At 49.3% G+C, this 24,348-nt stretch overlaps 1 protein-coding gene across 1 annotated transcript in view; it reads right to left on the reverse strand.

Annotated features, from left to right (window-relative positions):
* Window positions 1-23,740, reverse strand: part of GFRA4 (GDNF family receptor alpha 4) — a 65,062-nt gene extending 41,322 nt beyond the window's left edge. Inside the window, exon 1 of the mRNA XM_082760306.1 lies at window positions 23,196-23,740. Within this exon, the coding sequence (XP_082616432.1) occupies window positions 23,196-23,235 (40 nt within the window). The 5' untranslated portion in view covers window positions 23,236-23,740. The remainder of the gene's footprint in view (window positions 1-23,195) is intronic.
* Between the last annotated feature and the right edge of the window lie 608 nt (window positions 23,741-24,348).

The following is a 24,348-nucleotide window of genomic DNA, read 5'->3' on the forward strand; positions in this document are numbered from 1 at the left end:
TGGGAGGTGTCCCTGCCCATGGCACAGGATTGGACCTGGATGGTCTTTAAATTCCCTTCCAACCCAAACTGCTCTCTAATTCTTTGATTCTGTCATTTTGAATTCTGTAGAAGAAACCAGGAGTAGCTTGCTTTGATGCACTTGCCCCCTGTTGGATTTCAAAAGCTTCAGAGGCAAGTTGATTAAGGCTTTTTGGGGGAGAAAAATAGCAATCTTCTCCTCTCTGGGACCAAAACCAACATCAGTTCTAAGCGAATAATCCTAGAGAAGTTTATAAAAGACCCTTTACATCCACTCCAGTCACAACTATTCAAGCACCATTGCTAGCATCCCTGCACATACATACTGGGGAAAAAAAAAAACAATAAAATTGGTGCTGCTATGAGCTCCAGGAGCATCTCTCCACCCTGAGCATGGCACGGAGCCAGACTCCTCCATCCTTGCAGAGAGCAGAGACAGCACAGCAAGGACCAGTCCGCCCAGTTTGGCAGGGGCCAAGCAGCTGGGCTGGGCTGGGGATCAGGACAGCAGGGAACTGGTGGATTCAGAGCCGGGTCATTAGCTTTGCCCTGGAGGGATGGGTGAAAAGCTTGCCCTTCACTTTGATCAGAGCCACTTAGAAGTGTTTTGACTCCAGGCGTATGAATGAGCTCTTTAAGTCTTGCCCCTCCATCCCTCCTGCCCCGAGCTGTTGTCTCGGGGCTCCACGCTGTGAGTGCTGCCAAGGACCTCAGGTAGCTGTGCTGCTTCTCTCTCCTCACTTAGCAAAGATATCACATCCCTTCTTACCCTAGCAGAGAGGCTGATATCTTCCTTCTTCCCACGCCTGCCTGATTAGCATCAGAAATCACCCTGGGCATGAACACAGTCCGCCTAAGGACTAATCCTGAAAGACTGTGTCTTCTTCTCATGTGCTGACACCCTCCCCCTTGTCTGCATTTTTCCTCGCCTTCTTCCCCTCCTCCCTCTTCTCAAAACATCTTCTCCTGCTGGGTTTGTCTCTCCATCTGTTGTCCGTCCGCTTTCCCTCCCTGCCGGGCTGGGAAGCCGCTGTGGGGCTGCAGCACAAGGCTGTGCTTGTGCTCGAGCCCAGCCTCACCCCACGAGCATCCCGAGCTCCTCTTCCCCCAGCATCCCTCCCCTGCACCGTGGGTGCATTTTTGGTGCTTGCAATTAATTGCTTACAAAGTCAGGGCGGTGGCTGTGCTGGGAGTACAAGTCCAGAGAGCTGCTGTGGTTTGGGGTTTGCTACTCAAGGTCACCAAACCCAACTTCAGCCTCGGCTCTGTCCCTCCCCAAAGCTTGGGCTGGAAGTGCCCAGCATGCAAACAGCAAAGCAGGAGCCCTGCATCGTGGATGTCTCTCCTGGGTGGGGATGAAGCTGCACAATCCACTGGGGCTATTACTAAATGCAAGGGTCTGGGCACAACCTCTGACCTGCAAAGTTTTCCAGCTGATGCTGATGCTGAGCTGGGAGCACAGCGAAGGGTCTTGCTGGGCTGACCTTTGCTCTGACATCCTTAAATCACTCACTGACCCCATAAAGTGGCGTTTAACCTCCCCTGACCCAGATTTACATAGGAGCAGCCGTTCAAAGGTGCATCCCACCCAGCAGCCTGTGTGCAGCAGTGACCAGCAGATGATGCCTGGGGGGGTGATGCCCTATGGAAATGGGGCCAGGGCATGGCATTGCCCTCTGATGCCCCTCCAGCCTTCAGCTCTTTTGGCTGGTGGACATCCTGAGCCAGAATTACTGAGGCAATGGCTCTCAGTGGAGTTCTTTTGGGCAACTTGTTCATTTTCCCTTTAGACCCATGTAAACATCCACAATACCCTGCTGTGAGTCTTTCCTCTGGTTGTACAACTTACATGGGTATAAGACCATCTTGTACAACTCTAGAAGACCCAAAAGGCATAAAAGCATGTAGAAAGTGATCTTCCAAACAGTAACAAAGAGCATAAGCATCAATCAAAGACACAGGACAGCAACCCCACCTCTACAAGTTCACTTCTTTCAGGCGTCTGACAGTGCAATTCAAATCAGGCAGTAGGATTTTGGGTAGTGTGTTCCTCCTCTGACAGAGCTATGCCACCCTGCACCCAAAGGGATGGCTTATCAGCCTGCAAACCTTCTCCCTGGGCTTTAATAAAAAGGTTTTTTAGGTGCAGGGTTATTCTTGCAAAAATAATGCTGCAAGAGCCTCACCCTTCCTCCTTATAGGTACTGCAGAGGTATCTTCTATCAGTGCCCTTCACCTCTGGCTAAAAGCAAGAAGACAAAAAGAACTGTGGGACAAATGTCCCCAACCAGGACATGTGTCATTGCATGATGTGGAAAAACACTAATATAAACAGGACTATGACCGGAAAGTGTGCTCAGCTTCATCTACACCACTGCTGCTTCAGGTACCCAACATGTTGGGCACATTAAACTCAACATCATCTTATCCCAGGGCTGTTCCTAAGGGTTGTTCAGGAGGATAAAAGCTCCGCCAGCTCTTTAATACTGATGGGCATTTGGCACAACAAATGTCCTGTAACTGTAAAAACCTCCTTAAAATATTTTAAATAAAGAAAAAAAAAAATAACATGGAAAAGCTGAAAAAGGAAACATTCTTTGTGATGTCAACAGACTTGTCCTGGGCAAACAAGAGAAAAAGGGGGGGAAAAAAGAGTTGGATGATTTAGCTGCTTGGCTTTGGTTACTGGATCTCATCTGCAAAGTTGTGGAAAGATGAGCTTAAGGGGAAAAAATCGAGAGATATTTGGACTGGCCATATAACAACAGCCCTGAGTTGCGCTGCAGGATGATTTCCATGAGTATAGTTTTCAGTATCTCTCCCTCTCTTCTCAAAATCAGACCTTCTAGGGGAAAAAGTGAAAGTGGAAGGGTAAATAGGAGGGAATACATTACAAATATTATAAAATACATAATATTTTTGGATTCGAGGTGAGTTTTGCTTGGAGTGGTCTCTGTTTCCCACTGGGATGTGAAACCTGGACTCAAATGGACAAGAAAACAATCCAAAGACCCTGACCCCAAACTCAGACAGCCCCAAGAAGAGCTGCTAGTGGACATGTTTTTATACAAGGGACATCAAACCCTTCCATGAGGGTGTCCTTCTGCTGTCCCACCCCTTGCCTCCGAGCTTGGGGTCCCGGTGGCTGCTGACCACTGCCTTGGTCCTTGCTGCAGTGGGGCTAGCAGCATCAAAAAGGGTTCCCTCTCTCTGAAGCAGAGGAACGCTCCTTTTCCTTTCAAAAACCATCATGTTTCTAGTCTCGAGATGGCTGAGGAAATCTGCATTAAATACACTCTGACAGGCCCCCTGGGTATAACCTTGAAAACAGGGACTTCTCCGCTGCATTTACTGGCTATTAAAGGCACGTGGAGGGTTTGTTGTTATTTTTTACACTGAGGGGTGAGGTTTTCCTAGATGCTAGGAAATGGGTGGAAAGCATGGGGTCTCCGTGATGTCCCCCCGCACAGCCCATGCCCGTCTCCACCCATGATTTTCTGTCTGCTGCCTTGACTCAGGTTTTCAGTTTGGTTTTGCTGCTGAGCTTAAAATCCCTGCTTTAAACTCGTTTGTTTCTCTGCTGAACCCGAACCTCCCAGAGCGAGTAGCTGCTTCTGCTACAGCCCTGGAAGAGCTATAACCGTTATTACAGCTCGGGTTGCACACACAGCACTTGGGTTTTGCATGGCTTGCCTCTGCGAACCAAAGTCCCTATCTTTGCTTACAGAGCAGATAAAAACCTCCTTTAAGCAATAGTTTGCAAGGAATTGCGCATGGCAGCAATTTCAAACAACGTTTCTCAAACAAAGCATTTTGGGGCCATATGAGGAATATTGCAAATTCTTCCAGGCTCACAGAATAATGTATTTGCATGCTGAGGTCCGAACACAAGCAAAGAAAAACCACAAAGGCAGAGGCCTCCTGCCTCAGGTCCTGCATTAAAAGATACAGTTCCTATCATCACAGAGTAGCAGGTGAGTCAGGAGTGTTCAAGGTTTCCTCTGCTGTTTGGGGCTTTGGTGAAGAGCTATGGGTTGTAGAGGGAAACTTATGACCTTGTTCAGTTTTACACTGAAATTTTACACGGCCGGTTTAATTGATTTAGAATAATTCGTCTTTACTTTGCTAGTAACATCAGAAGCATACCTGAGAATTAACAACTTTAAAAATATATGTTTTAAAAAGAAAAAAAAAAAGCATTTGTTTCCTTTCAGAAGGGTTTGATACCCATGGCGCAAGCATTGCTGCTCCACCCTAAATCTTGTGGGTTATCTTTTAGCAACATTTATGTTTGGTAGCAAGTGGGCAGGGGAAAGTTAAAGGCTTTCTGTAACACCTCTGCTTTGTGCTGAGTCCTTTCCCAGCTCTCCTCCCACCTCAGTATCACCATTTACCTAACGAAGCAATTAGCAGCTCTGCAAGGCTGGGGAGGAGGCGAAGCACCCGGTACCATCTGCATCCAGGTAAGCCCCCATACAGCCGCCAGGGTCTGGTTGCAGGTCCCTTATCCAACCAGGGGGACTTGGTGGGGGTTTGCTCCCCTACTGCAACCAAAGGGATGTTGTGTTGGTTCAAGTGGAAAGAGTTTAGCCCTCAGGAGCCTGTCCTTTCTTCCTCCGTGACTTCCACTTGTTGGCTTTTTTTTTTTTTTTCTTCATATATGGCCAGTTTTATGGCTCCTAGCATTGCTGTTTCAAGGCTGGCAATCTGTTCCCTTCTTCACATTTGTCTGCTCCCAAGCAGCTCATGAAAAACATTTCGTCTGTAAACATGTGCTCTCAACCTCTCCAAAGGCTCCTGTGCTTTCAGACACCCCGACAGCTCCTCTGTTCACCAGCACCTTTGATGTGAGCAGGGTGACCAGAGCTGGCACCTCCATCCCTCAGGGGTCCAGAGGGCTCGCAGCCTCCGGGAGGCAGGCACAGCTCTGCGAAGGCTGATAATGCATCAGCAAAGCCAGATTTGCTACAGCTGCAAAATATCTCTGCATCACTGAATGTAAAGTTTGGTTTGAGCTTTCTAAAGATTTTGAGGATTTATTAGCAACAAAAGAGCAAGTTGGGTTTAATCAGCGTCTCGGACCTCCTTCGTTTCTTTTGCCAGATCAGTCTGCAATCTTTGGAGTACCCAACCTTCATTAAAAATGAAAAGTCCCAACTTTTGACAGCTGGCATCTCCTTTTTTTTGAGTAGCTGAACATCAAGGCTCAGACCTTTTAGACAGACGCAGCTGCTGAAACATGCTTAAAACTGCCTCTCCCTGCATATCAGTCATCGTGCTCTTCCCATCCATGTCTGAAGCAATGGTTTTGATCCTCTTTCAACATCTTTGAGCCAGTCTGAGTGCTGTGCCTTCTGCTCACATCCTTACTTCATTTCTCTGACTTTTCTGAAAACGAAGCAGGGCCAGGGGTGTCTGCTCGTGGCTTTCCCTTCCTCAAGACTGCCTCTTCAGCTGTGCTTTCTTGCAGGATGCTGGAAAATCTCTCAGCTGAGCTCCCCAGCTTCAAAGGAGACGTAGAAGCCACCTCTTCATGCTTCATGTATTTAGGAAATATATTGAATTCTTCCATCTTTGAGGGCTTTGAAGGAGGTCTTCTCTGTGGCATGCGGCCAAGGGGAGAAGGAGCTTCTTATACAGCTGTGGAGATGCAGCTGGAGAAACAAAGTCATCCTGGAAATACCTTGAAAGAAATTGGAAGAGGGAGGGGTTTTTTGCATCCCAAATGAGATGGAAAGACAGTCGATGCCTCTTTCTCCACTTCTGGTTTCTGCTTTCTAGCATTTCTCCTTGTGTGTGACAGCTGGCTGCTCAGGGGAAAGAAGTGAAAGGCTCCTACAGGCACCTGATGCCCGGAGCTGAGGCTTTCAGGGAGAAATGCTGAGTCCTGAGGCCAGGCTGAAGGAGACCAAAGGTACCAAGACACTGAGCAACTCAATAAATGGTGCAGAAAACATTAATGAGCCTTCACTCCACCCAGGCTAAGGCTCTGATCATTAGAGACAAGGCAAAGTGATGCGTGTCCCCTGTATTACGATGCTTTTTAGGAAAAGATTAGTAAAATTCTTGGGAAATGGAATGGCATGTACTAAGGTCTGAAGAAGCAGTCTGATACATTTCTAAAAATATGCAGACAAATATTTTTGTAATGAGGATTTTCTGCTGTTTGTAGGTTTGCTTTTTTAAGTTTAGTCAGCTTTAATAATGACCCTGCAATGCTTTTCGTGTTTCCTCCTTGTGCAGTCAAGAAGCAAAATAAGAATTTCTTCTCACACATTGCTCCACTTTGCCTTCTCCACACAAACCTAATAAAACCATGGATGGGACTCAATTTTTGCCTCTATCACCACAATATAGCAATGAGTTGCGCTGGGTGTAAGCTGCAGTGACTCCAGCAGGTGTCTGCCCTGTTATTTAGTGACTGCAAGGAAGAAGCAAAATTGCTGTTATCTCTGGTATATATATATATGTATTTAATCCTCCCCTGAACCTGTTTTCCATCATGAGATAGAATTAGAGGAATTCAGACTCTGCAATGAGCATGGGACAGGGATGTTGGTACTTGACAAGAATTGCGAGGCTCTGAGTGATGTACTGAGCAGTTAATGAAGCCACCTAGAAAGGCTGACGTATTTGCATTCATGTTAAAAGAAAATAATAATAATAATTTGAGGCTGTTGAAAAGTACTGCTCTGACAGCCCTGGAGAATGCTTCTCATTTATCTGCAGAAGTGAAGCAGCCTCTGCTGCTGCTGTTTTGGTGGGGATGAGCCTGGTTTGGGACATGATTGCTCTCTGCTGAGCCCAGTCACCCTCCAGCCCCTGTCTCTGCTGTCTTCCTCCTTTCTTTCCTTCTTTTCTTCTTTCATTCCTTAAGGAAGCTCCCATTCCCCATGCCAGGCTTTGCCAGGACACGCTTCGCTGGTGAGGCAGGCAGGAGGGAAGAAAGCAGCAGGGAGAAACAAGGAGAAAAGCAGAGAAGCCAGGACCGGGTAATTTCTGGCCAACGATTGTCTCTAATAAAGTTTGACTCTATTAATTAATTGAGATGTGCCTTGGAGAGCTGGAGCTGCTGCTGATGGAAGTCAGCCAGGAAGGAAAAAAATAAATAAATCTTATTTTCCCTGCAAACCTGCTGATTAGGCCAGATCTCTGAGGTTCACTTCAGTGGGCTGTGGGGAGAGAGGCAGCTTTTCAGGGTCTGCAACACAGCCACAGGTAGAAATCATCTCAGGAACTGCCAAGGGAGGTGGATAAGGGTGGAGGAGGACAAGGGCATTCAGTGGGACCAAGCTGGGTCATTCCTTCCCATGAGCTTTGAATTCAGGACCGACATGAAGCCACGTTGCTTGTATTTTCCATCTCTGGGTGCTTATATTTTCCATCTCAGCAGTGTGCACAGTTGGTGCGAGGTCCCCAGGGAAGATGCTTCAGTCTTTCTGAGCCTGTCCTTCACTTTGCAGCGGGGCTGCATCCTCGTAGGGCACAGAGCAGGGGTGCGTGGCATTGGAGCAAGTGGCTGAGTTCATATCCCAGAAGATGTGCAGCATGTGCAGGAATAGGCACCACGCACAGGGGGGCTGCGAGGATCAGGAGTTTATAGCTTGCGCTACAGGGTTCTTGTAGGACGTGGGTAATGTGCTGGAAAAGGTGGTTTGTAAATCTTTCCAATCTAAGTGCCAATTATGAACGAGTGGGGAGAGGACAAAACAGACTTTGCTTCCAACTTTGCTTTGCTGTGATGCAGAGAAACTCTGCTCCTTGTTTTGGCCACAACGCGAGGGGATCAGCAGGTAGTCTTTGTGCTCTCAGTCCCTCCATGAATCCAGGCTCCTGCACTTCTCCAACAACCCTCCCACTGCTGCCACAAGGAGGGAAGGAGGTTGAGAAACATCTTGCAGCCCTGTTGACCTGACAGCAGCAGCACAACATAAGGTTTTAGCATGGAAATATTGACCCAAGCAAAAAGAATTCCAGCAGGGTAGAGGCACATCTGTGTTAGACTCAGTGACTCCCAACTGCTTTTTCTTGTAATTTTAGTTTTTTTTCTTTCAGGCTATCTCAGGACTTTTTACTTGGGAGTAGAAGGAACCTCTTATATATCTGTTCAACTTTCCTTTTTTTTTTTGTTTCCTTTTTTTTCCTAGAAGATGTTACTCCTACAGCTTGGAAATTAGGGGCTGTTTTTAGACCAGATAGAGTGAAAATGTTGCCAGTGGCTCTTATAACTCCTGCTATGCCAGTACTCAAGAAGATTCTCAACAGAGGTGGACGCTGGATGGCACAGGGTTCAGATATGCAGGATAGGAGGTACTGGGCCAATGTTGGGCTTCCCTCATTTCCCCCTTCCACTTCTGATATCATTTCAACACACTTGGAAAGAAGCAGTCCCAGTTTTCCATGGATTCTTTTTTCTGCCATAAGAGGAAAATAATTGAGATTGAAACTACTTCCCCTAATTCTCTCACTATTTTAAACCTGAAACGCTGCCAAGTTGCTGCTTGGGAATTACTCAAAGGGCTGTAGCTGCCCTTCTCTCCTGAAGGCCAGGCTCCTTAGCAGGACTTTAGCACACCTTGGGAGATATCGGCTGGTCACACAACCTAGCCCAGCTACAGCCTCTACTCAATCAGAGATTCCCAAGCGCTGCTGTGCTCTCTGCCCAGTAGAAATGCTGAAGTCAGTAAAGTCCATTACGTTTTTTTAAGCCTTAAAAAAAAAAATAGAGTTATGGTAGAAAGGAGATACTTTCTGCCAAAAGACAAATGACTCCAAGTGGCTTCAGATAGTTGAAAGACTTGTTTTTGCAGAGGAAGGAAACAAGATGAAATGATTTCAAGCACCTTTCTTAAACCAAGAGAGAGAGTACACAAGCCCCTTTACTTGCTTCAACTGTCCATGGGCAACAGAGTTGCCTAGAACCATTTGGCTTTGCCACCCTGATGTTTCTACCAGCTAAGGTTACAGCATCCTCAAAGAGAACAAGCTACAGGGAAATCATGGCTATAGGCTCCACTAAAGCAAATTCACCCAAGGTCTGAGTAGGCAGTCATACAGTAGGTAGCTGGCTCTAGACACATAGATGTTCATGAACGTACCTCCTTGTTAGGACCTACCTCTCCTAGAAACATCTGAGAAGGTCAATGCCTTAATGTGATACACACATATCAATATTCTGGAAGATAATGTCCAAGTCCTAGTGCTGGTCATCCCCAGCATCTGAAAACAATCTCATCTAACATGAAAGCATTTGTATTTCCTCTAAATGCTTTGTGAAATGGAGCAGTTTTGGTTAGTTACAAAAAAAATGATATCTTTCCATTGTCCTTTCTGGCCCCAAAGTTTCCGTGTTTGACACCAATCCTGTCCTTACTCTTTGGTGACTCAATCACTTGTTTTTCCAACAAACCCTTTCTCAAGCACTGGGTTTATATTCTTGAAGCTCCTGCATTGTTTTTTCACAAGCTGCTCTGGCTCATGATGAACATGGAAACCCAAGTGTCTGGGGGTGGTTAATCCCAAAACATCCTGCCCTTATCACTGCCAACCTGTGCAAATGATCTCCAGGTCAACAGGTTGTCTAGGTGTAAACGCATTGATTAGTGGGTATGTGGCTGCAAGGGGGACATAGAAGTAAAACCAACAGCAGATCAGACAGGAGAACAGAAGAGAAAATCCCTATCAATGCTTGTGAAGAAGCAGGACACATCAAACAAGGACTTACCCAAGCAAAATGCTCTGTGTCCCATGCATTTTGTCCATTTGTAACTTGGCCTCAGAGTGCCTACAGTAAGAGAAATGGCTGAGAAATGGTTAATTCCTGATGGGAAGTGTTTCTTTGGAAACTGGGCTCCAAAATTGCTTCTGATGGCACCCTGGGTTTTACCGGTACCAGTGAAAGAAGCCGGCCAGTACCAGGTCTTTGGCTTTGGGGTCAAAAAGCACGCTGTGGTTTGTGTGTGCCCACAAGTTTAAACCTTGCTCCCCATCAGCACAGGGCACCTTTGCCCATGTGTCCTGGGTTTTTGTCCCCTCCTAGCTGTACTGAGACACTGAATGGTCAGGAGGAGCCAAAACCATGCCAGCAAGCTGGTAGATAACCAGATCGGACAATGGCAAAATAGGGCTTAGGGATACTTTCTGGCCCAACTGACGATTTCACATCTACAAAAGTGGAGCCATTTCATGCCTGTAAGTGCAAAACTTCAGGTGTGTGAGCCAGGAGGATGTGGGAGTGGTGTGAGAGCATGCCTGAACGTAACCAGGGTCACGCATTCACACGTATGTGCTCACTGCGAGCCTGCCGTCCCCATGGGGAACCCGTCTCGTACTAAAAATGCTTTTGCGTTAATGCATAAATTAAAGTATGACTGCAGTAATAGTCAAAAGGGAGCCCAAAAGAGAACAGAGAAGATTGATTATGTGCATATTTTAAGTGCTTTGTGTCTGTGAATGTTTATTTGAAAAATAAGAGTGAAAGAGAAGCACTGACACCACAAATAAAAATAATATAGGGAAATACATCTCTTTTATTATTAAATTATAGATTAAAATAGGAAATGTGGGGGAATATAGAAACATATATCTCTTTGTGCAGGCTTTCTATAACAATCAGCATAAAATAACGTAGCAGTACCTGACAGCTTAAATAAAGATAGGAGCCTGAGCTCCTATCTACGCATTTATCTCCTCTGATCCAGACAGGGTAAAGAGGCATAAAAGGCTCAGATAATAGCATCTTTTCTGCACACCAGCTCCCAAACGATAGGCAGATTTTATACTCGGTTACTCCACATAATGTCAACATTGTTAGAAAACAAAAGCACCATGAAGGAACATATTTTTTTCCCCTCCCTCTCTTTCACCCTTTTTTCCCTTAGATCTTTTACCTTGTGATTTCTGTACAAAACGCTTTGGGCAAGCATTTTATCCCCCGTGTCTGGGGATCAGGCCCCGAATTTGCAGGGCAGCAGGACATGGGACCATGGGCACGAGAAGTGAGGCTCGGACGGGTGCGCACAAATCATATGCGCAGAAGGGGAGGCAGCACCGGCCAATTCACTTAATCCCTGTCCCTTCCTTGCTTCAAGCTGTCACAATAACTATTGTGCCTGACAGCTATCGACCACCACTTGCCATGCCATTAACCTTTGCCACCCACCACGTCAGATGATGGAGAACAGGGGGGTCACATCTGAGCCGAGCAGCCTGCGGGAGGTGCCAGCAGAGTCCCGGCGCGTGCCCAAATGCCTCCTGGAGCTGCCAGAATGCCTCGCTCTACCTGGGCACTCTCTGCTGTCACATTTTGTCCAGCAAGGAGGCCTTCACCTTGGGAGGCTTTTCTGTGCTCTGGTGGGTTTTGCACTGAAGATCAGCCTGTGCTTTCCCTGCTCCCTGCACCGCCACCAGTTGCTGGCTGCCCCCTGCACCCTTGGCATGTCCAAGGGGACACTGTGGAGAGCAAACCCATCCTGGGGGAGCTCCTGCACATTTCCATGCTAACATCCATCTCTCTGGAAAATGCAGCCCTCCTTGGAAGATAAAAATGGCACAGGAGCAGGGTCCTGAGCACCACCCAAGAGACAACACATCATATTATGTCCACAGCTACTTTGTGATGGTTAAGGTCTACATTTGTGATGTTTAATGTCTATATTTGTGATGGTTAACATTTACAGGTCCATCCTTCCCCTTCAGCATTGCTCAGCTGCTTTTACCTCCCAGGAGCAGTCCTGAACCTACGTAAAGCTCTCACTTTTCCTTTCCTACCCAGGCTTGCAGGCTGCATGGATCAATTTTATGGTAAGAGGCCTTGGGCTCCCACCAGTCTTACCCAGCACTCACATCCATCCCTGGAGGCCATTTCTGAGCTCTGCAGACCTGTATCGTGCACTCTACTCTGTCTCTGCCTTTCCCACAGCCACTTTCACACCTACCTGTGGGACCTGAGCATCTTTGGAGACTTGTATGGAACCTATCTAACCTTGCTGGGGGACCCATAAGTTATTCAGGGTGGACAGACTGGCATGTCTATGAGCTCTACTTAGGAAACCACAGGCTGACTAACAGCATAATTAACTTGTTTACCTTCAGTTGGATCAACTCGTTAGTTCCTACTAGCCTGAGGGGTTTTCTCCAGGGACTCCTATATTTGGCTAGTTGATTTGTTGTGAGAAGAAAGAGTGCTTGGCATTTGCTCGGGGAGACGGGGAAAAGTCTTGGCAGCAGCTACTTTCATTTTTTGGAAAATGCTGAATTTTGAGTCCCAGCATAACAGAAGGTGACAAGAAGAATGATTGTCCAGGCCAGACTTGGAGCTGGTCCCTCGGGGAGCTGCCCCTGAGCTCCTGCCTTCCCCACCTCCATTTCCAGGGAGGATGGGGCCAGGTCTGAGGGACAGGGAGGGCTGGGGAAAGGTGGGCAGGATGCGGCCAGCTCTGAGGCACTGAGAGCAAGGCGGTTTTGCTGGAGAGAAGCTGAACCACCTCATCACCTGCTAACAAGACACAGAGCTCGGGGCTAGCCAAGGCTCTTGGCTGACCCAGCCTCATCCCTCACCGAGCCACCTTCCAAATTTCCCCTCAAACAACCACTAAGTCCCTTGGCTGGGCAGCTCCATCCTTCCGTGATACCTTCAGTATGAGTGTGGGGTGTGTGGGGTGCAGGGAAAAAGAGGATGAAGGAGCTCTGCCCAACCTCAGTACACTTCCAAGTGTGCCAGGCAACAGGGTGACCCTGCACCTGGTGACACTATCACTGTCTTGGAGCATGACCCCTTGTTCATGGATGCACTTAGGATGTGGAGATACACGGATGTATTGTTTAATCCTCATGGCCAAAACCCATGGCTCTTCCAAAAAAAACAAAACAAAAAACAAACAAACAAACAAACAAACAAACAAAAAAAACAGTTGCATCAAGCTTCAAGCCTAACCCAAAATGAGGTCTTTCAATTTCCTTTTCCAGCAAAAGTGAGAAAGGAAAACAGCTTAGACATTTTGCTCCTAATGCTCAGCTTAAAACTTTTCTTTCCTTTGCTTCACGCTGTTGCTCTCCCTCCTCCCCTCCCTGCCCTACAGAAGTGTGACTAATCCTCTTCCTTCCCTTGCACTGTTACCTTGAAGGTATTTATAGAGCACAAGCGTGTTCTCTCCCGTGTCTTTCTCCCCTTTTCAACTCCGGATAAATCAAGCTTCTTCAGACTTCTCTCATGTGTCTTATCTTCTGAGAGGTCACGCTAACTGCAACGGCAAGCCAAGAAAAAGCTTTGGTGCTGGAGAGGACACTTGGGAGCTGATACAGCTGGGGCAAAAACCCCACGAGAAACTCCTGACGGGCTCGCCGAGTGCGTGCGCATCCCCGGCCCCTTGCCAGTGCTGCCTGCATGCACCTGCTTGCGTTAGGAACGGGGATTTATCTGCTCCCAATCAAATTAGGCAGCACGACCGTTTATTTTACGTTATCTCGTGTCACTGACAGCGTTCTGCCTTCTGAGCTGGAAAGAGCAGAAAGGAAGATGAACGTGTGGGGCTGAAAGGGATTAAGCTGAGGCACATTTGCCCAGCAGCATCTGCAGGATGGGTCTGAGCAAAGGGCAGTGGCTGGGAGGGAAAGGGTGGCCTCGTGCTGTGTCTACATTAGGTAATTAAACAAAATCAAGGTGCTGGTCCAAATGGCCCAGAGCTGCTTTGTCTGTGCTATTAAACTCTCTTCCCTGTCAAAGCACAGCAGCCACATGCAAGCCTCCTGCTGCTAATGGTCCTTGGCTTGTGCTGGCTCCTGACCAAAGCCCACGAGATGGCTAGTTGGCCCCAGCCAAAACCATTTCAGGGAACATTTGGTGTTTTAATAGTCTTGAAAATCAAGTCCAGTGTCTCCGAGGGCTTCTGGGCACTGTGTGATTTATTGGTGGCCTCCAGGACCCTCGGCAGAGTCACCAACTTCAGGTGCTTCCAATCACTGCTGTGGCTGGAGCCGTCAGGTCTGCGAGAGAGCTGGGGATTTCCCATTGGATTTCTTTCCTTCTCTTTTAACTGTGGGAAAATGTGTTCACTGAGAGAAAAAAAATGGGGTTATTAAATAGAAAAACAAGGCACTAAATATTGTTTTAGTATTGCTCTCCTTATTTTTTTTTTGGTTGGTTACACTGAAATCATGGCTCCTTGGCTGTTCCCTCCATCACCAACTGCTCCTTAGGGAGGAGAAACTTTGGTGGCTTAAAAGGAGTGCATCTCACTGAACTAAAGACAACTAACAAATCTGGGAAAGGGCTAAAATTGTCACCTTGAGTCTCTTTGTAATCCTTGGAGGCAATACAGATGTGTAGAGAGGGTAAAAGTTCCTCTGGACCCAGCAGATTAATCCACATTAATCCAGGAAAAGTTCAGGTGAAAAGCAGGTGGGATGAAACCCAAACCTGCATTCTGCTGGGACCATCTCCAGTGAGTAAGAAACAGGTTTTCTTCCTGCCCAGTGACCCTCCAGGAAGACCAGTTTCTCTTTTTCTAATAAAAGTTGGTAAAACAGAGCAGAAAAACCTGAGATTTCATTCTAGTCCTTGTTTTTTGTCCCCTGGAATTATCTTCAACAAGCATTTTATTTTCTGCACTCTATCTTTTATTGCAGTTTTTACTGTCCCCTATTTGCCAGTGTTGTTTGGGAGCCAAACTGAACCAAAAGCCCGGTATTTTTCTGTTTTCCAGCCTGCTCTTCCATCAGAGGCTTTTAGTTTTTGCCCACCACGGCCTCTCCCCTGTCTGCGTGGCACATCCCTGACTCCAACCCCTTCTCCTCAGAAGCTCGCGCCTCTAATCCCGGCACGGAGCAGGACTGCTGATCCCCACGCAGGGGATGCAGGCAGATTTTCGGAGCAGATTAGTCAGCGGCTGCACTTCAATTCAGTTCCTGCGTGAGCACCGAAATAAGAGCTCGGTGGCTGGTGTGAGCAGCAGGTGCTCCTGAAAGTCGCCTTGTTTCTGATGCACCGATGAGTAATTTTGATCCCAGCTTGTAGTTAGCTGCTTCACACAAATATCCCGGGTCAAACACTGCACCGTCACCTACCTCTGCCTTGCAGTAATTCATCTACCATAAAAACATCCCCTGTTTTACGCTGAGATGCAGGGAGTTCGCATCATTTTCCAAAACCTGAGAGACACCCAGGAACAGATGCCTTAATTCCTGATCCTGGGGGACTGCAAATTAGGAACATTTCGGAGAGCTCCCTGCATTCCATATTGCTGTTTGTTAGAGGGGTTTGGTTTGGTTGGTTTTCCTTATGTTTGTTGGTTAGGTGTTTAATTTTTTTTCCTCTATAATTTTTCCTCCATTTCCAATTATAAGTCATATTTCTGGTAATGCAATAGTATATATGGAGCCCAACAAGAGGCCTGGGCCCCCTTGAGTCAGGTACTTAATTACAAACAGGCTTTCTAGCACACGTTAAGGACTGGCCTGCTGGGTCTGCAGGGAGGAAGAATGAAGCAATATCAGGAGAGGGAGATAAATTTCCTTGCATGGTTCCCATGGGGGTGGTAATTCAGGAGCTGCTTTACCCAGCACATACATAGCCACGCTCCGCGCTGACGGAGCTGCCGCTTCACATCGCCTCCCTCACAGGCTGAGAGTCCAACTCCCAGAGTTTTCCTAGCTCCAGACTTGTTCAGACTTTTACAACCTTAAACTTTCTCCTCTCAGCTCCCTGATTCCCTCTCAAGGTACATCTGCAACCTCTGCCCAGCCCTTGAGGAGCCCTTTCTCCTCTGCTTCCCACCTCCAGAGCAGAACCAGCTCTGGACCATCTCCTCTGTCTCCACACCTCCTGGTCCACACGGAGGGCTCTCATGCAACAGAGTTAATGCAATTCTTTATCTTTTCCCCAAACTAGCAAGACATCCCCAAGGACAGAGTCCTGGGGAAGGATCTTCACCTGAGGCTCGGGACATTTCCATTATTTTTTCCCTGCCATTACTGGGGAAATGGTCACAAAAGGCACAGGCTTGCACGCTGAACTGGAGAAAACATGAGGTTTTTGGGGCACCCAACCCCTTTCAGGAGCTTCTTGGGACAGCACAGTTCATGGCTGTAAGATTTTTTAATGCCTACAAACCCCAACAAGCCTCAAAGGGATCCCATCATCTTCCTAAAGGGGAACCTGCTCTTCTCCCTCCCTTTAACAGACAGAAGTGGTCCTGGTTCAATTCCTACCATGCAGCTGTTTCCTCCCCTTTCCTCGTCATCCCAGCTCCTCAGGAGGAGGAGAACAACTCCCTCACATCACCGTGGGTGTATCCTATGGGCTGTGGTCACGATGGCCCCCAAGCACTTCTTCCCACCCTAAGACTTTGCCAATGCCCCCCTCCAGAAGACCAAGTGGCTGGGACAGACTAACGCATGCAGTTCAGCTCTCCAGCAGCCTCAGTGGGTTGTTCTCTCTTAAAGGAAGAAGAAACAAAACAATCCGAAGGAAAGAAGAAAAAAAAAAAAAAAAAGAAAAAAGAAAAAAAGAAGCTGCTGTGAAATTGCTATAACTCTTGTGTCAAACCCAGGGCATAAATCAACTAACCCTTGCAAAGAGGAGCGTAATTCCTTGCCGTGCAGAGGAAACACTTAGGCAAACTCAGCCTTGTCTGGGGCTTTACACAAACAGGTCAAATGGCTTTGATTCATTCTAAGCCCTGTCTAATAATTCAGCGTGCTGCTTTGCTCTCCTCTCCATTAGGAGACGGCAAACACGCCGTCCTATCCTGCAGCCTTTATTACAGAAGATTCAGCGTGCGTGGATTGATGTTGCCTCCTGCCTTTCGTGACATCTTCTTAAGGTGCCTTCTGCTGTACAGAACGAACATCAAAGGGAAACTCGGGGAGCAAGGGAGGAAGAAACATGCAGTGCTGCAGGAGACATCTGCTACCTATTTCCAGCTTACAGGTAACGGAGCCAGCTGAATAACGCCTGAGAGTTTGCTGTGAAGGCTGTCATGGGGAGATGTATTTTTCTTCACATGCACGGGAGTTAAAATCTCAGAAGAAATACCCAGCCTGTTATTAAGACCTGTTTACCCAAAGTCACGGGGAGAGGCAGCTCTGAGAAGCTCTGAGTTCCCTCTCCAGGCAATTCTGAATCCCTTTGGCTGGAAGAGGGGGCAGGCTGGTTGTAAGCTGAAGGATCGCCTCCATCCAGCACCTGGGGGGCCTGGAGACTAGTTACTGGTGATACTGGTGAGCAATGGCCAGAAGGAAAGGCAAGGTACAATCATGGTGGATCTGATATTTTTGGAGGGTCCAGTATGGGCAGGAAGAGAAAAAAATAAATAGAACAAAGCACTCAGTAAAGGCTGCTACAGGAAAAAAAATATATATTAAAAAAAAAAAAATCAAACCCCTTTAAGATTGATTTGAGTGTTTCTGTAAAACTCTCACGGACAGGACCACATGAACCCTGTATGAGTGGTGGCCCAGGCACCAGGTTTGCTCCAAAAACTCACAGCCGTCATCCAAGTGAAGGCTCCCTTTCCCCAGGGGCTGTAGCTGCCCTGGGCTTCCTTTGCTGTGTTTAATCAAGGATGATGGGATTTCCCAGGTGGCTGCTGCGCAGACATCAGCCAGCCTCGTTTGATGCAAAACTCAAAGCAAAGCCTGATTATTTTGCAGAGATTGTGTTCAATTCATGCTCTCTGAAAGCACCCTGGAGTTCCCCCAGGAGATGAACGTGTTCTGGACCCTATTCAGATGAGTCTCCAAACCTCAAATCACGCAGACCTGAACTCCCAAATCCACTCCCCCTGCAGCCACCTGAGGAGTTGAGCTCTTCCCATGAGCACCCCGGTTCCTGGTGGGTTTTCCAGCCAATAGCAGCTAAAATCCTCCAAGGGAGAAGATATATGAAGCTTGCATGTGTGAGGCGTCCTGCAAACAAATAGCACGGACCACTTACGGTTAAAGTCCTGCAGCTTGGACAGAAGCATTAATGTTGAGTCCTGACTTGAGTTATGCACTTGGCCTTTTGTTCTTTGTACAAGAAGTAGGGAGAGTGAAAAGGAAAGCAAAGCCCAATGGTTTCTCTGGTCAACTCCCAGACCTTTAGCATCTGGACTTGCTTAAAACCCCATAACCGAAGCGGACTGCCACCCCCGTGGGGACCAAGAATAGATGGCTGGGCCCAGCCACGTATGAAAGATGAGCAATTTGATCCTGCTTTGGGAAGAAGCACCAGAAAGCCTGACTGGTTCTTTTCTCCTCAATAAACTGGACCCATGAACTTGAAACCAGCTGCCCGCACTTGTGTCAAAATGACCTGCCAACCCATATGTCAGCGGTAGCATGGGGAGCTCTGCTAATAACCCTGTCAAGGCACTCAGCAAGGGCAGGTATCACAGGCAGCTTTTTCCAGTTGGATCCAATAAATCAAAACCACAGCACCACTATTTTTTAACCGCGTCTTTCAGGCAAACTGCTTCCCAGATGGCTTCGGACAGGGAAAGGAGCATGCGCACTGAGGTGCTGCCTGCAGAGGGACATCAGGGATTTGCATGGAGGGAGGGGAAAAGATACAAGGCTCAAGGGTTTCAGGATACATTTAAGGCAATTCTGAGCTGGGGAATATATATCTAGTCCAGCAGGACACAGGGAAACACTTTTTCCCTATAAGAGGTGGGCCAGGGGTCCAGAGAGTTTTTTTTTCAGTCTACATCTCTAAGCATCATTCTCCCACTCAAACCATCTCCTGTAGGCAGCTAAATCCCAGCTACCACCCCACCAGCTCCCATCAAGTGGACCAGAAAAAGCTTGGGATGTCCAGGACACCCCAGAGGCTATTCCTCGCCTTGCATGGGTGCCATTCCCAGCAGCAGGGAAAAATGAGGCACTGCTGGGCCCCTCGAGGCAGATCTGCAGCTGGGGGATAGCTTCCTACCAGCTTAGCTTGTCTAAGATGCAGGGAGGTGCTTGGAAATATTCATGAAGACACCAGCCTGCCTCAACACCTGCCAAGCTCCCTTCAGCTCAGCAGGTGCCAGCTGTGGCATCGCTTCTTATTAGACCAAAATCCTGGAGGAGTCACAGGTGATTTCAGTGCAATGTGACCTTAGAAGCTGCCTTTCCTTCCTGCACTCCCATTTTTCTTCCCTGTGGCCAGGGAATCTCCTCACCCAGGGCAAGAGGGGGCTTTATCTTCTGCAAATCTTTTGTGCTCTCCATATAAATGTCCTGGGACCCTGCTCTCCATCACCTTGACCACCACAACCCCTCCTGGGCACACCTGGGCACACCTGGGCACACTCACCCACAGTCACACCAAAGTCAGTTTTTCTCCTGGTCCATCTCCAGGACCATCCACCTTTTCAAACCTAGCCTCCCAGCCCTGATTTCCAAGCATGCTTTCACCAGGAACCCAACCCCACAAGTCCCATGTTTGAGCCTTTACAGGTGTGATGGCCAGCAGAGCTGAAGGGTGGTGGACACGTCCTGGTGGACACGTCCTGCTCCTGTACCCACCATCACACGGCTCCCACCACCAGCCTATCCAGCCTGGAGGTCCACTGCCAGAAGTTGTTACCAGAGGGGATTTTGACAGATGTATTTTAAAAAAATTGAACTGTACTGAGCTGAAGATTGATGAGAACAAGCTTTTCTTTGTTTTATTACTTTTTATTTTATTTTTACATGAAATTGTGTCCTTCTATTCTTCTTTATTATTATTTTATATTATTTTTTAATTTTTAGCAGTAGGACTCCCTTTGAATTTGTTCTCTTACACCTTTAGGCTGAGAAGAAGGGGGTCCTTTTTTTCTTTAAAGAAGCAGAGGGAAAATGAAATCCACTGGAGGGGAAAAAAATCATGAATATCTTGGTAGCAAAGTATTATTTTTACAGAAACTTGACAAACTTTAGCCACACTGAAAGTCATGTTTAAAAATGACCAAGCAGAAAGTTATAAAAATGAACAAGTCTTGTGCAGAAATGATGAATTTCAGGCACAATAGATGCCTGTGAAAACAGCCAGGAGAGCAGAGAAGACATTTCTTTCTCCAAAAGCAAAATGAACTCTGCTCTCAGTAATTCACAGTAATGATTAGACTTAACTAGTACTAATTTTTACCCAGGGGTAATTATTTTTTTTAGGCTCCAGAGCCCTGGAAAAAAAAATAAAATAATGTTTTCTGGGTGTGGCAATATCCCCGCGGAGGAATTTGCACGGTGTCGGGGGACAGCCTGTTGAGGGAGAAGTTTTATTTCTTCTCCGTGCCAGTACGAAGAGACATAAATATCCCGTTCTTATGGATGCAAATAACGGATTGCTCCCGTCAGAACTGACAAAGGCACTAATTTAGGGAGCGTTTCCCTCTCTCGTACACACAGATGCATTTTTTATTTTTTTTTTTGAGATTTTTTTTGCTCTCCCTCTGGGAAGTGAGCTCCCGAACCAGGTGAAAACCCGCCAGCTGATCCCTCATGTTTGATTGCATCTGTGAAGAGGCCATGGGAAACATATGCCAGAAATGATGCTAACTACCACGCGTGGCAAAACTTGCCAGGTAAACTCAGCACTTGTCAGCAGAAGACAGCCCAGATGCCGCTCCAGGATGCTGCCTTGCATCCCCCTGCTCCAGAAAGGGTTTGAAATGGTCTGACGGGGACTTTGCAGCAAACTGCTAGGTTTCTATCTTTGTCTCCAGCACATATTTTCATTGCCATCCTTTAATTATTAGTTTGTCTCTGCAGGGATTGATGTGCTCTCTGAATGCTGCACAAGACATCAACAAAGCTTTGGGGGTTGGTTAGAAGGATAGTCCTGAATCCTCATAAAATTAATGATATTCTTTATATTTATATTATTTCATATTCTTTATATTCTTTTTTAATCCAGAGTGTTGATTTTCCTCTGTCTTAACCTGACCAGTGTCCTGTGGGTGGGATTTCTAGCCAATAACACAGATACAGACAAATATCAGGGGACACCGAGGCAGCAATGAATGTCCCCAAAGCCAAGTCCCTGTCCCTAGCTGTGTGGTCTTACACTGCCCTTACTGCTGGAACTGGTACATTGTGGCTGCAGGTGAGACAGACCAGGGAGCTGATCTGGCTGAAAAGTGGCTGAAAAAACAAAAATGTGTTCAAATACTTAATTTTGCCTGGTCTGGCTCCCTCTGCGTGCCCCTTCCAGCAGGGAGCTGGGTGTGAAGTGACGGCAGAAGCTCTCCAGCCAGGCTGGTGATGGTGACACTGCCCTGTACAGCCTCGGAGAGCCTGAATTTCATCAAGCCCTGCCTCCTCCACCCGGCGTCATCCCCAAAATGGGGGACACGCACACCAAAAGCGAGTCTCTCCTGCTGTAGCCCACGTGTTTTTTTGGTATTGGCTGCAGGGGCTGCCAGCACCAGCCCAGCACCAGCAGCCCGATCCCCATGGGAGATCCCTGCACGTGGACACGAGCAGCTCTTGTCCATCCATAACCCAAACACCTAGGAAACATCTGGAGAGCAAACAGAGGGCTTTGGATGGCATCTGCTGAGCCTGCAAGGCTCTAAAGCCAGTTTGGAGGTGATGAGATCCTTCTGGAGAGCCTGAGAGCAGAAGTCGACTACTAGCTGATGGCATTGCTCTGGTTGGGGTGAGAGATGATGAGCGTATCCTTAAATCCTCCCCACTAATCCCAGTTGCGTTGCTGACAATGGAGAGCTGGCCGTTTGCAGGAGCTCTTTTCTCTCCGTCCACTTTCTCTAGAGAAAATCAATCAGCCCACCAGGCAGTCAATCAGGCAGTCAATCAGTGACTCAGTCGATCCGAACCACTCGCAAAATGGATCCTGCAGAGACCTGGCCTCCCACCCAGATACCCTGAGAGCCTCCCAAGGAGGCTGGGACCTCCCCCAGCCCAGGCTCAGCTCCAGCCCAGGCTGCGAGGCAGGAGCTGAACCAGCCTGGGTCCTGTCCGGAGCCTGGGGCTCCTGAAAAGCTCCAGGGCTAGAATGGTCCCTTCGGGGGGTCGCAATCCCCCTCTGCCTTCGGGACTGGCGAGAGTTGCTGCTGGTGACATCTAGTGACAGGGAGAGCGAGCAAGAGGAGTTACCTGGAGCTCTGTCAAAGCCATCTCTGCTGAGATAAAATCCCTCCCGGGGCTCTTGCCCAGGACCAGGGTCGGTGCTGGTGTGCGGAGGAGGTCGGTGCGGAGCCGGGATGTCCCAGCCACCTCCCTACACCTCAGGACCTCCTCCTGCCCCAGCGGCCACCCGAGGAGGACCTGAGCATCCTACCCCCAGCCTCCTGCTTCAATTAAGCACAGATCCCTGACTTCGCCGCCTCAAACAAGAGCAAGGGGGAGGAAAAGAAAAAAAAGAAAAACCCTAAGGGGAGCTGTCGGGGTTGCAGCCAAAGCGAGGCGGCTCCCAGCCGTGGCAGACCGCTTCAGGAGGCTGCCAGCTGCGGGGCTACAGCCCCTTCACGCCCGGTTAACCGGTCCCGGGGCCGGGGGGAGCCCCAGGCTTTGTCCCCGGGATGGGAGAGAGATGGGAGCGGGATGGGAGCGGGATGCTCAGAGCGCATCCGCGGTCCCCATCGCAGCGGCCCCAGCAGCATCCCACGGGGGACAGTGTCTCCCACCCGCGACGGCGGTCGCCTTACAGCTCGCGTGGGGCTGAGGGACACGGCTGGGGTCCTGGGAGCCCGCTCCCGGTGCAAAAAGCCCCGCGGGCATCGCAGTTCGGGGGGACACGGCTCGGCAAAGGGGCACCCGCGGCTGCCCGGGCGCTCGGCGCTGCGCACCCAGCGCACCCAGTGCACCCAGTACACCCAACTCACACAGAGCACCCAGAGCAACCAGCATACCCAGTACACCCAGCACAGCCGGGGCTGCTAACCCCCTCGACATTTCCCTGTTTCTCCATCACCCCATTGCCCGGCACCGTGCAAAATCCTCCAGCTCCCAACGCTGCCCCCCCCAAGCTCCTCTTCCCTGGCACGAAGTGCGTTCGTTCCCCGGGTCCAGGAGCCACCAGCGCACGCAGGACCATCCGGAGCGACAGCAGGATAGGTCCCAGCTCTTGGGTCCCGAGCAGGCACGACAGAGAGCCGAGTGATGCTACCGGGGGGGAGCTGGCGAGTGGCAACCCGAGGGGGGCGACCACGGTGTCCCCCCAGTCACCCCCCATCAGAAAGTTGTCCCCTCGCGCTTCCTACTCACCCAGGAGGATCAGCGTGCAGAAGTAGAGGATGCCCCTCATCCTACCGCTCGGCACGGCTCGGATCACACCGACACGGCACGGCACGGCTCGGCACGGCACGGCACGGCTCGGCACGGCTCGGCACGGCTCGGCACGGCACACCTCGGCCCGTGCAGGCGGTGCCGGAGGATGCGCGGAGGCTGGGCAGGGCGGGAGGCGGCCCCGGCCCGGCCCTCCCGGGGCGAGCGCTCACGGCCGGCCCCGGGTCCTGCCCGCAGCCGGGGGGCTCCCGGCGGCCGCGCTCCCCCGCATCCCTCCGGGGCAGCAGCCTCGAGCTATTCCTCTTCTTCTTCTTCTTATCCCTCCTATATTATTATTACGATCATATATTTTTATGTTATTATTATTTTTTATTATTAGTACTCTTTTCCTATCCCTGTGATTGTAATTATTATTTTTTTTCCTTTTTTTCCTTTTTTTTTTTTTTCCCCTCCCCTTCCAGCAGCAAACTTCCAGCCCGAGCGGCGGGGCAGCCCTCGCCGCCTTCCCCGGGCTGCCTCCGCCGTCGCCCCCGCCTCTACCGCGGCCGCGGCCCCGCGGGGAGGGGCTTGGAGGCCCGGCCTCCCTCCTTCCCGCCTGCCCGGCCCCCGCCCCGGGTCCCCCCCGGGGGGGTTTCCCCCCCAGTTTGTGGATTTGGGGCTCCGGACAGCCCCTGCGCATCCCTGGGCATTTGCCGCACCCCCCGGTCCCCATGGGTTTTATCCCTCCCTGGGGGTCGCAGCACCCCACGAGTCTTAATCTCTTTGCAGCCCCCCCCCCCGGGCACTTGTTGGGGGTGACAGCAGCGGCTCTGTCCCCTTGGGAGATGTGTCCTGGAGCTGCTTGCTGCTGGAGGTACAGCCCTGAAAGTCCTGGGCCAAATCCTGCCCCCACTGCAATCAACAGCACCTGGGGTCCATCCCCTCCAACAAGACCACCTGGATCTCCTCCCCACCTCTGGGGGTGCAGGTTATGTGCTCACACCCTCATAACCCTCCATCCAGACCCATTGGTGCCCAAAAAATTATCCAGCCCTGGCACGAGATCCTTTGCCATGGCCCCCTGGCCCTTCTCCCACCCCCATCACCCCACACCCTTCAGCCCCATGTCCCCGCAGGTGACCCCCTTTAGGAA

Source organism: Aythya marila (genome assembly GCF_965140915.1).
Source record: "Aythya marila genome assembly, chromosome: 4".
Lineage (NCBI taxonomy): Eukaryota > Metazoa > Chordata > Aves > Anseriformes > Anatidae > Aythya > Aythya marila.